This window comes from Cavia porcellus, unplaced genomic scaffold (genome assembly GCF_034190915.1).
Source record: "Cavia porcellus strain 051 isolate PalLab524CR breed Dunkin Hartley unplaced genomic scaffold, mCavPor4.1 scaffold_15, whole genome shotgun sequence".
In the NCBI taxonomy this organism is placed as follows: domain Eukaryota; kingdom Metazoa; phylum Chordata; class Mammalia; order Rodentia; family Caviidae; genus Cavia; species Cavia porcellus.
Window position 1 is genome coordinate 66,542,311 of NW_026947498.1, and position 12,850 is coordinate 66,555,160.

A 12,850-nucleotide genomic window follows, 5' to 3' on the forward strand; every position below is an offset into this window, starting at 1 on the left:
AAGATATTAGGATTAGCACATAGTTGGAATTCTGATCTAAAATGCATTAGGTGTAAGACTAATTTCATAATTTTGGCTGATTTTTTCAAGGCAAAGTTCTAATGAAATCTTTCTCTTGCATGTAGAATATAGGTCTTAATTTTTCAATAAATTCAAATAGATTAAAGGAGTAAAATGATCTTTTCTGGTAATAACTGTATTGGGAAAACAAAGAGTATGCCAATTTCTTTTTTTCCCAAACTTGCGGTATTTCAAGAATCCCCCTACCATAACAATTGTGAATCTCCAAGAGCAGATCAGAAGGCAAGAGTTTTAAGAGCTCCATAGTTTTGAGAGTCACCCTAAATGATTACCATAATCAAAACAATGGGATTACTTTTTTGACATAGGGCTTCACTATGCAGTTCAGGTTGGCCTTGAACTCACTTTGAAGCCCAGACTAGCCTCTTGAACTCATAGTGATCCTCCTGCTTCAGCCTCCTGAATGCTGGTATTACAGGCATGTGACACTACACCTGCTAAGTATAGGGATTACTAAACATTTCAATTCATAAAAACTCAGAACCAGGCTGGCCTTTTATCTGCTACTTAAACCAGCACTCTACCACTCCCTCAATCCCCTAGAATTTTTTAACCATGTCAGCTGGTTTTTCTGCACTGTATTTCTTTGTTCTTTTTACATTATCCTCTTCCTGTGTTGGAAAGGGGTTTCAATTTTATCTATGTAGTCTTCAGAATTTTACATCTTGCTCTTGCTTTTAATGTTGTTTTATTTCCTTAGAAGCAAAACAACCATTTTTAATATTCCATTAAAATTAGTGTAAGTGATTTTCTCATTTTTCTTTTGCATTTCCTCAGTGTGTATTCTTATGACTTCATTTTACTCTGTTTTCATTTGGACAGTAAACTACTTTGCAAATATTATTCTGCACAGCCTGTTTTTTCAAGTCTGCCTGTCAGATCCTGTAAGACAAATCCTTCAGCCTCCATTTCTTTTGTATTTCCCCCACTAAACCTAGATTAACCCTGACTACTATGCCATATGCATCATTCAGTGGGTGATTAATATTTTAAAACAATATTAAAATTTTGAATAAACTTGACAGTCATTCTTCTCCCCATCACTTTAAGTGCCAACACTTTTTAAGTCCTTTCTCTGTCTAGCAATTATTTCTCCACATACCTACATGTCCCTAGGTTTCAGCCAAGGAAGTTCTCAATTCAGCTTTGCTTGCCCGAGTTATAGAAATAGTTTACATTTTCCCCCAAGACCCTGATGTGTTGCTTTTCCCCTTGGTGATAGTGAAGTGACAGTAGGGTTGAACAAAGTTACATTTCTTTTTTCCTCTTTCCTTTGCTCTCTCGCCTTTCAACTTCCTTCTCTTTTGTCTTTTTTCCTTTCTCCTTCTTTTTCTATTTCTTGTACTAGGGATTGAATCCGAGGCTTTTGCCTTGAGCAGCAAGTCCAGCTTTATTTACAGACTGGCTCTCGCTAATCCCCTAAAATGCCAAGACTGCACTTCAGTTTGCAAGGTGTGTGCCACCATGCCCAGTCACGAATTTGTTATCTTCATTTCTCTCATCACCTTTTACAGTAAACACAATATCTCTTTGTTTTCATATCTGTAGCATGTTTTTCATTTTTAGCATCTGAAGCATGCTAGGGACTTTAGGAAACTTTTTCGCGTTTTAAGTAACATTTTTTCTTCATAAGCTTTGTTTGATGTCACTTTTCTTCTGAACTATTAAGTCAGGTAACACTTTTAATAACATTCTTATTAAGCATTATTTCATACTTATGGAAAATAAGCTTACATTTACGTTGTATGGACTCAATGAAGACACAGAAAAGCTTACTCTTTTTTGTGTGTAAGAGTGTAGGAATTGCAAGATGCTTTGGCATCTGTCCATTAGTCTACTCAATCGTCACAAATTTGCTACGAGTAGAGAACAGGTCATTACCTCTAGGCCAAGGAAAAGGAAACGCAGAAACATTAAATAACTTGTCCATGGCCACATCGTTTGGACTGACCCACACCAAAAACGAGGCTCTGAACACCAGTGCCGGTCTTGGTCAGCGTAACACAGCTCAACCTTAAGAAATAGATAACCTGTGCTAAGAAACGCCCCAGATAAGCATGTGCGGAAGTCGGGAGGAGGCGGGGAGAGCATACTACGCTTGCGCAGATCACTAGTCAAGCGCCTGCAAAACGAAGGTTATGGAAACCGGGCCCTTCTTTAGACTCCACCCCCGACAGCTGACCTCCTGACAAGGCGCAGGCGCACTTCTTAAGACTGAAGGTCAAACGCCGGCGGGCAGGTGGGGTGGGGGGGAGGGAGGGCGCTCCTGGAGTCGCGCAGGCGCAGTTGTGAGCTGGGCGGTGGGGAGGGGGGTGAGTCAAGATGGCGTTCCCAAAGTATAAGCCGGCGCCTCTGGCCACTCTTCCCCCAACCCTCGACCCAGCCGAATACGATACGTCTCCGGAAACCCGGAGGGCGCAAGCTGAGCGCTTGGCCATAAGAGCCCGACTTAAACGAGAGTATCTGCTTCAGTACAACGACCCCAACCGCCGAGGGCTCATCGTGAGTGGGGGGCCGGCCGGGCGGGACGCGAGGGCGGTCTGCGGTCCCTCCAGGCTGAGCAGCACAGATTGCACAGGGGGATGCGCGGGGCTGGAGTTTCCAGTCCGGACCGTAGTCGCGGGCCCACTCCGCGGCCTGCAGCCCAGGTCACGTCTTTAGCCCTTTGACCTTGTTCAGAGAGCTGCCAGTTGAGGGTGGGCTCTGGACTCAGGTCTTTCCGGGTTTGAGCCCTCCCTGGAACACTTCCTGGCCGGTCTTGAGAAAGCTGTCTACCTCTACTTGGCCTCCGGTTTCCTGTCTAAAAAATGGGCACAATGCAGTACTTTTACGAGTCTGTTGATTAAATAAGACATGTGAGTGGACTAGCAGAGTTCTGGTTTGTACCCGGCGTATTCAGACCCGTCTACGCCTCAGAATAATCATAATTTTAAAAACCTTCTTATACTTGTCGATTCACAACTCCTGGAGATACTATTCTGTCCTGATGGGAACAAAGAGATGATGCTTCCTCCTATGTTTTTAAAAGACCTTGCAGCTGGCTGCAACTTTGGACTTGGAAGGAGACCAAAAGGGAGTGTACCAGCAAACTATGAACTTGAACAACTTACCTAACCCTTCTAAATCGTAGTTAAGTGGTTCATGGGAATGATGTACATTCTTCATAGAATCGTGAGATTAAGTGAGATAGTATATGCAATTTCCCAACACAATAAATGTCCAGATTGTTGTTTAACAAGTGTGCTTTTTGATAGTTTTCTCTGCAACAGCAAAGTATCTCAAATCACATGTTTTTAAAAAAAAACTAACCAACAGTTCCTTAGTGTTCTCTAGGAAATTTTGGGAATTGTGAGGACTAAAGGAGAGTTACAGTGTAGCTGACACTTGCTAAACTCTTTGAGAATATATTTATTCAAATGCTACAATTCTTAATAAAGTCCTACTATCACATTTTCTAGATGAGAATACAATGTGGGCAGGATACAGCCTATACAAAAACCCACTAACAACAAGTCGTGGAACTGAATTTGAACTCTGGTCTGGAGCCCACAGTATATGCTGTTACCTACTTAGCTGTCCAGAGAAAAGCTTTTTTACTTGACCCGTCTATTCTATACAATTTCACACGGTCAAGTTTGATGTGCTGGATAATATAATGAGGGTGAGGTGGGCATAAGGCCTCAGTCAGATCTGAGCTGTAAACCCCAGATTCATTTCTCAACACAGTGACCCAAGGGAAGTTTCAGTTTCCTCATCTGTAAAACAGAAGAATACTTAAGTTCCATTAATTAAATTTGTGACATGATCATTTATTAATCCATACATGTAAATCCCCTTGCCTAGTCTTTAGGAGTGATTGATTCAATAGTAAATAATTGGTCATTCAAGTATTACATAATGATAAGAAAAAGTAGGAGAGAGAGAATTGGGAGTGTGTTTGTAGAAGGGAGGGTGACACAACAGCTAGCTAGAGAAGAGAGGCAGTGTGAGGGCCCTTGGCAGCAGTGAAATACTGGAGACCATTGTAGTTACAGCTGGCGGCAGAATGGGAAAAGAAGTCAGGAGAGTTAGGGGGACTAGATCACACAGGGCCTCACTGGGCATTGCAGTTTCATACAGTTTGGATTTTAACAAGATCTTTAGTTGCTTAGGTGAGGGAGCCAGGACAAGGGAAGAGAAATGAGTTAGTAGGAGGCTTTTAGAATAATGGAATCTCTTGGTTGATAGCACAGGAATTGGAGAGAAGTGGTCAGTTCTGAGTAAGTATTAAAAATAGAGCCAGCTGGGTTGCAGATTGAATGTGGCGTTTGAGGAAAAAAGTCAACTGTGACTCCATTTTTTTTAAACTACTAGTATTGAATCCAAGACCTTCATATTGAGTTTTAATCTCAGCCCCCTTTAAAAATTTTTTTTTTTTTTTCAATTTTGAGATATGGTCTCTGGGGCTGGGGATTTAGCTCAGCAGCATAAGCGCCTCATGAATCCCTGGTACCGATAAAAAAAATTTTAAAAAAAGAGAGATGGTCTCACAGGTTTGCCCAGGATGGACTTGAATTTGTGATCCTCCCGCCTCAGCTCCTGAGTGCTTGGGTTGCTGGTGTGTGCCACCATGACCAGCAGAAAACCAGGATTTTTGACCTAAGCAATTAGAAAAATAAAGTTTTCTTTTAGTAATGTAAAGAAGTATGTGAGAGGAACATGGAAGGCAGTTAAATGGAATATTGGGAAATCAATTTGGGATAAATGACATTTGAGATGGCTGTGAAGGCAATCTGTCAGTGCTGAACAGTGGTCAGATACTGTTTGGAGTTCAGAGTAGAACTCTAGGGCTAGATATTAAATTTTGGGAGTCATCGATCTATAGATAAAGTCACTGGCTGGATGATACTGTTAGTGGAGTAAATAGGAGAGACCAGCAAGGTCTGAAGTCCAGTATTAAGAGATTGAGGAGACTGGAGGAAAAGAGCAGAAGAGATCAGAGAATGGCCAGAGAGGTAGGAAAAACTCCAGCAGGTGTGTTGTGGGGCCAGAAGGTCAAGTGAATAAGGATTTATTCACTTAGTATTCAGTAGTTTCAAGGATTCACCATGTTTGATGCCACTGATAGCCTGTTAGATGTTGAGTAGTCTAGAAGGAACATTGTTTGCTGTGATGGGTCTTTTGGAATGTGTCTTAATCTTTGTTAGTAACAGTACTGCACTTAATGAACAAACCATGGTCATGAAGCTATTGGTATTTTTATAAAATGAAATCGTGTTTCTGGAAGGCAGATCTGGCAGGTATTACGGCATAGAACTGACTGGAAGACTGAAAAGTCAGTAACGTAACTGGGTAGTCATTCAAATACATTAGGAGCAGAATAAATATATTTAATCCTGTTAAATAGGTACTGAGTTCAAATACTACTTGAACCAGCTCTTTGTGGTTGCCTGCTTTACTGTTTTTGTTTGCACTATGTGAAAAAGGATCCTGCAGAACGTTGTTGTATTTGTTTTCATTTTAATGTTCATGTGATATTTTACAGAGTAGCAAAAGTAGTTTTAGACTTTTGAGTCTAGTGGTGAATGTCACAGCTGATTGAGGAATTTCAACCTGCCAGAAAGGACAGGGAGCATGTCCACCACAAGGTTTTGGTCCTTCCCAGTGGATTATCTCAGGGCAGAGTACTGTAATTTGGTTTGGTTTGAAACGTGACTATGAAAGACCCAGCTAAGTTAATTTAGTTCTACCAGTTAATTTACTTCTACTTCTTGGTGTTAATTAGGACCTTAAATGTTTGTGTTACATATTAAAGTCAAGCTGATTTTACTTGTGTATTTTTATCTATAGGTAAGTTAATTGAAGAGACTAATTTTGTAAAATCATTTGGGGGTTTCACTAATTAAATTTAATTATGTTTTTAGAGTAGATGAACACCAAGACAGGTGGGTTTTCTTTAATAGCTTTTACCTTTTAAAACTTTTTTCCATTTGTTTTTGCAGGACGAGGAATTGAATCCAGGGCCTTTACACTAAGCAACATTTCCAGTCCTTTTGTAATTTTTTAGGTCTCATTGAGTTGCTTGAACTGGATTTGAATTTGTTGTCTTCCTGCTTCAGTTTTCCAGAGTGTGGAGATTAAGATGTGTGCCACCATAACCAGCTTCTACAAAATTTTAAGTAGTGTGAAATGTACTGGTTTTTCTTTTAAAATATCAGCCAAGTCAGCTTAAGAAACTTATACTTCAGAGTTAGGGATGTGGCTCAGCGACTTAGTGTCTAGCAGACCTACAGCCAGGGAATCCATCCCCACTAACAAAAACAAATACCAATAATAGAAAACCTTACAGTCCAGAGTTTTGGTCTACTTTTGTTTTTATCTTCCTGTGGCTTATTCCTTGTCTGGAAAGACCAGTGTTGGGATAGCATTAGAAAGGGTCCTAGAAGCTGTGTTTTGGTGCATTCCTGTAATCCCAGAGGCTGAGGAAGGAGGATCACAAGTTTGAGCCCAGCGTGGGCAGTTTAACAGCATTAGAAGACCCCGCTTCAAAGTACAATAAGGACTGAGAATGTAGCTCAGTGGAAAACCCTGAGTTCAGTTGCCAGTACCAAAAAATTAAATAAAAAGCTGGGGAGGGCTGGGCATCGTGGCGCATGTCTATAATCCCAGCACTCAGGAGTCTGACCTAGGAGAATCATAGTAAATTCAAGGTCGCTTGAACTGCATAGTGTGACCTTGTCTCAAACAAATAAGCAAACAGGGAAAAGGCTTTGGAAACAAAATACAAGGCTTACAAATACATATACAAGTACATAATCATCTCTCAAATCTAACCTCCGAGACTACTGTGCACTTTCTGATGGTCACACTTTAAGAGAGTAGGAAGAGAGTAAAAACAATCTAGAGAGGAATAGATAAAGAAGGAAAAGTCTTCTCTGATAGTTTCAGAAAGCTTAGAATTCTTAAATAGAAAGCTGAAGAATGAGAAATTTTAAATGCTGAAGGATTTATTAATACTAAAAATGAAAAATCTTCCCTGAACATATATTTAGAAATACGCAGAGAGTTCCTTTAACTGTTGTGCATAAAAACACTTCTATATTCTCTGGTCCTTCACAAAAATTCTGATAAATTTGTTTCTGAAAATGGCCCTTCTTAACTTGACTGTTTTCATTAATTTTAGGAAGATCCTGCTTTGATTCGTTGGACGTACGCAAGATCAGCTAATATCTACCCCAATTTCAGGCCCACTCCCAAAAACTCACTGATAGGAATTGTATGTGGACTGGGGCCCCTTTTCTTCTGGTATTATGTTTTGAAAACGAATAGGGTAAGTATTAAGACCAAATGTTTAATCTTAGTGTTGAAGTGATAGGTTTTCTGGTAGGTCCCAGATGCAGCTTTTTACTTTGATAATTGCTCTCAGGCTCCCTGCCCACCTTAGCCCTGGACTCTGCCTTCGGGGTCAGCCTGTCTTTCAGACGACCCTGGACATATTGAGGGTGGTCTGGCTACAGACTCAGTCTCTCAAGTTCTTAATGTTTCCCCGTTCTCCAGGCTCTCTGTCTCCCTCCTCCTCTCTCCCCTTGCCCCTTTTCTCTGTGTCTGAGAAGGGTCTTACTCTGTAGTCCAGCCTAATCTTCATCTTGGGATCCACTTCTCTCAGCCTTCTCAGTGTTGGGATTATGGTGCAATCATGTGCCATCAAACCCGGGTCTTCCTTTCTCTCTTTTATCTTATTCCTTTCTAGGTAGAGTTAAAAAAGTGTTTTTAATGAAGTAGTTCAGTTTCATCGCTTTGTTATTTTAACTCATATAGAAATATACTTTGTTAAAAATCATATTAGTCTCTGGATCTTTCAGATTTAATTTAATGTCCGGTCCACAATTTAAAGTAACAAAATGGTCAGTTTAAATTTCTAAAATGAACTTTAGCTCATGCGTTTTCCTGGTGGATTTTAAAAAATAATATAAGGAAATTAGACAGTGATTAAGTTACTTTTTTCTCATTAGAAGATACATAGAAACTAAACTGTTCTATTGTGATTAACCTTTAGGATTAAAGGAATTTTTAGGGACCAGGGATTTACCTCAACTGTATAAGTGCCTGCCTGGCAAGTGCAAGGTCATGAGTTCAATCCCTGGTACCAAAAAGAAAAGAAGAAGAAATTTCTAGTTTTTGTTCATTTGTTTTGAAATGTGATGTTTATTGGCTCACAAATTAGCAAAATACGTAAATTATTTTTCATGAATTTTGGTTACGTTGTGAATTCGTAACAAGATGTATTGATAAACGACAAAGAAGCAACAGCAGCTAGACTGGGACTCACCTGTGTCCGAGACCTCGGATGGTTACAGCAAAGAAGGCATATGTCTGCACTAGGCCACTCCACTTCTGCCCTGGAGCCCTGGCCACAGCCACAGCCTGCTGTTGCCATCTGAATTGGAGCACTCCATCCGTGTTGGTTTTCAGATGGCCAGTCTACTCCTGTCAGGAGTTTGTGTCTTTCATTATATGATAAAATTGACCACATTTTCCCAGAAGCCGTTTGCATTTTGCTTTCAATGTATGCTTTTTAGTGGGTAATTTCTAATTACTAGAATGTAGGTAGTTTTGAGTAGGAGCATTTTCTTGTTGTCGTTTAGATTACTACTTCTACTCCCTGGGCTTTACATGGTGCCATTACCATTAAGTTTGGAGTGGTTTATTTTGATTTTTAGACCTGTACTATGGTTATGCTACAAGACATTGTTTTTCATCTGTTGTTTTTCTGTCTTTACAGGATAAGAAGGAAAAACTTAATCAGGAAGGAAAATTGGAACAACCATTTCATGTCACCTATTAAATCTGATGAATTGTGACAAGTGTTTTCTTGCTTAAATAAATCTTGTACTAAAGATTGGGCGTGGTGGTGCACACCTGTAATCCTAGCACTGGGGAGGCTGAGACAAGGAGGATCACTATGAATTTGAGGCCAGCCTGGACTACTAGTGACTTCAAGGCCAGGCTGAATTATGTAGTGAGACTCTGTTTCAAAACAGAAAACCAAAACAAAAGTAATAAATCTATTAATCATTAACTAGTTTGTCTTAATGTTTACTTTGATTCAGTGTTGAAACTTATTAACACCTCAACAACAGAAGCAGCTTGTGCTAGGAATCACTGCCATCAAAAGATGGCCAACATTCATTGACGAGTCTGTTTCCTAAGAGCTTGCAATTTAATGAAGAAACGAGTTGCTTTGTATCACACAGCATCAACTATGAGTAAGGTGTGTGCTGTGTGCTGAGCTTATGACAGTCAGTGAGACTTAATGCTGCAAGTGAGAGTACGGGCTGGCAGCTATGCTCAGCAGTTTCTTGAGTGCTTAGTACGTATCCAGAAAGTGATACCTACACCATACCACAGCAGCGGAACAGTAACTGCAGTACAGAAAATACAAGATCGGGAAAACACGGAAAGCTGATAAGGAAATTTTAGAAGATGGTATTTGGTCTAGGCTCTGAAGTTCATAAATCATCAGGGTGAAACAGCATGAAAAGGCAAGGTCTGTGGAGTCGGCTGAGTTGAAGGCCTCCGTAGGTTGAGAAGATGAATGGTGGAGGTCATGCTGAGTAAAGGCATGGCTTTGGAGACAGGTCTAGAAGTCAAGCCTCGCTCAGGTTTAGCAGTTTGGAATCTCAAACCTCCATTTCCTCATCTATAGCATAGAGATAGTAGAGCTACCTTAGGCTGTGAAGATGAAGCAGCACATTTAAAAATACCAATCATCCCATGCTTTGTGGTTAAGTCTGCAAACAACGTGATTTCATCTGCAGAGGCAGTCAGGTGCCATAGATTAATAGCATGTTCTGTAGGCCTGATTTACATGAATATGTTGGTTTTAACTTTTGAAATATAAATGCTATTCTCATTTAATTCTGTCTTTGTTAACCCTAAAAGCATAACCTGAAAAGAAAGTTTATATGCAAGTAGTTAGGATTAGAAATAAAGGGTGGAAGATTGGAGAAGGAAACTCAAGTATACGCTACTGACATGTCGCCTTAGGGCGTTGGGCTCTCCCAAGGGATTTTGGAGGAGCCAGTGGAGTGTACAGAATTTGACCTCCAAATATGGGAAAACAAAATAGCCTGTCTCTATTGGTCAAAAGTTGGCTCTTGGAATTCCCTTGTGCTGCTGGGGCAGGTCTTGGAATGGCTGGCTGTGTTCTTAATCATTCATAGAGGAAGGAAACAGGACAAAAATATGATTTCTTTAGGTCTTCCGTTATTTAAATCTGTTTGTACAAGTATCAAGTCCAACCCATAATATATCCTTCAAGGTTTTGGTTATGTACAATCTACACAACACCCAGTAGAGGAAGCTGGTGGAACAAGTTACAGTCTACACTTTTGGAACCGCCTACCTCAACCATGCTTCCTGTGCATAACTGACTTGGCCATGGCTCAGCAGCCTCGGTGGCTTCTGATGGCATCACCAAGATCATTTCTAGCCTTGCTGTAGAAATGAATCAGGCCTCCACTGTAGCCACTGTCTGCTTTCCCTTACCCTGGACGCGGAACTGGCAAGATGCTCTAGTGAATGTCTGGGTTCAAGATGTTTGTAGTCCACACTGTCTCTGTAATCCTTACTCCTTGTAATCAGTGTTGATGCTGCCAATATTGAAAGTCTCTTTGTCTACTCTTTTCCACATACAAAAAGCCCAAAATGATAAAGAGGTAGAGTTACAGATTATTGTGTTTCTCTGTTAAAATTTTCTCCCTATACCCCGCAGTGTGAATCAAGACTTACTCATCAGAGCCTAAATTTGTAGAGAAGGGAGTTACTTATTCCATACATTAGTCACTGGGATGGCAGAAGGGCCCAGTCCTACTTCCTCTTGAATTCTAGCCACTGGGGCATAGCACAGTGTTTATGACCTTGGTTCGTTGAATTTACCATATAGTCAATTCTGTCTTAACCCTGTAGGACGTTGTCCCCAAGCTGGAACCTTAGCTAATTCTTTAATAGGCTTAGCTATATTCACTTGTGCCTTAGAGGCACTGTATTCACTTGACAACATGACTCAAGCTTCTGACGTTATATACAGTGGTCACATTACCTCATGGCAGGTGCTAAGATGCTTTTGGAATGGTAAATTGTTCTCTGCTGCAGCAGGCATGGCCTTGATTCAGAACCTTAGGCATCCCAGGGTCCTGCAGAGACTCCAAATGGCATCCCAATTTACCATGGATACCTAGAGTGTTGGTTCTATTGTATTACATGACCAAAGTGGCAGCTGTTTGCCTTACAGTTTGGACCTGCACAATCCTGTCTGGGCTGTATTCAAAATTAGTGGCTTTATGAATAGCCCCATAAATGGGACATAACAATATTCCCTCGTACGATATGTGTTGCTTCCAGAGTCTACAGACCCCTCATAAGGATCTGGGCCTTTTAAGAGGAAAGGGTGTGAAATGGAACAACTGACCTTCTTCTTGGAGGTGCTATCCTGACATGCTGAAGACCACTGAATCCTTATGAATATCACGGATATTCCCAAAGCATACAGATTGCTTTCCACTTTCTGGTATCTCATACCAACACATTGAAGTAATGAGGAGCCTAATGTATGAGAGAATCCAAACTTTGAGGCAGAAATAATAGAATTTGTGAGAAACAGCAATTCAAAGTGACCAGGGCAGTAGACATATGATGTAGCTGTGTGTACTAGCAGAATGCTACAGAGCTGAGATTTTCTGCAAAATGGGTCTTCAGTCCAGTTTGGATTTTCAGTTACCATTTCAGACCAGTGAATTTTGACTGAATCATATGACTCTCATTCCCAGTTTCCATGTGAGTCGTGTTTTCTAACTTGCCCCTGCCCATATAATCATAATAACTAACTGCCCTTGCCTCCTCTACCTCTTTTGATGGCCCCCTTGTTTAGGAACAATGTTCTTCAACAAGAGGTCTCCAGATCTCAAATAATTGTGTTATTCTAATTTTACTAAAGGGCAAAAATGGAATTTTACTTTGACCTTTGGTCTTTTTTTGGCTAACTTTGTGTGTGAATGTACACGTCTATCATAAGAAAATCTTAAGCAAGCGAGTAAAATAAAAAAATCACTCCTAATTCCATCACACAGGGATGATATTTTGGTACATATCCTTCTGAAGTGTTTCCCCCACTTCTGTGCTTATATATATATTTCTTCAACTACATGAGATACACTGTACAAAGTGATTTGTAAATTTGAGGTCAGTGATTTGTCATGAATATCACTCCTTGTAATAACTTCTATGACATTGGTAAATGGGTTTTATAACTTTGTGTTCCCAAGCAATGAATAAGGGGCCTGTTTCCCGTCTTTTCAATGATGCAACAGAGTACAATGGTTAACACCAGTCCCTGACGCCAGATTCTTTGCCTTTACATCCTTGTTTGACCATTTACTAGTGAAGTGACAGAGAAAATAATTAAATTCTCTGTGCTTCAGTTACTGTATCTTCCCAGCAGATTCTTCCAATATTGTTGATCACCTATCAAGAACTTAGAGCAGTGACAGTTTACTATGATTACTTTTAAACATTATGAAATATTTTAAATTTGCATTTCACTTATTGAGTGAACATTTTTTCATTTATTTTTGTCCATTTATGTTTGTTACTTGAATGTTCAATCTTACTGCCTACTATTTCTTCTGATATAATATCTTTTTTGTAATAATTTAAGGCTTCATTAGGATTGATAATACCTCTTATTTGTAGGGAAAAATATTTATATTGTATCCTTAATACCTAATTGAAA

General features: G+C 40.0%; 1 protein-coding gene across 1 annotated transcript; it reads left to right on the forward strand.

Moving 5' to 3' along the window:
• Positions 1 to 2,358: 2,358 nt before the first annotated feature.
• On the forward strand, positions 2,359 to 9,139 carry Ndufb4 (NADH:ubiquinone oxidoreductase subunit B4). Its single transcript, XM_003469228.5, has 3 exons — positions 2,359 to 2,583; positions 7,244 to 7,390; positions 8,843 to 9,139. The coding sequence occupies exons 1-3, from the start codon at positions 2,404 to 2,406 to the stop codon at positions 8,903 to 8,905; spliced, it is 390 nt and encodes a 129-aa protein (XP_003469276.1). The 5' UTR covers positions 2,359 to 2,403; the 3' UTR covers positions 8,906 to 9,139.
• Positions 9,140 to 12,850: the final 3,711 nt, after the last annotated feature.

Bases quoted from the DNA above. Each gene is read 5' to 3' on its own strand.
- Ndufb4 (XM_003469228.5), top strand. From the start codon at position 2,404: ATGGCGTTCCCAAAGTATAAGCCGGCGCCTCTGGCCACTCTTCCCCCA. The intron at 2,584-7,243 runs GTGAGTGGGGGG...CATTAATTTTAG, and splicing joins CCAACCGCCGAGGGCTCATC to GAAGATCCTGCTTTGATTCG. The intron at 7,391-8,842 runs GTAAGTATTAAG...CTGTCTTTACAG, and splicing joins ATGTTTTGAAAACGAATAGG to GATAAGAAGGAAAAACTTAA.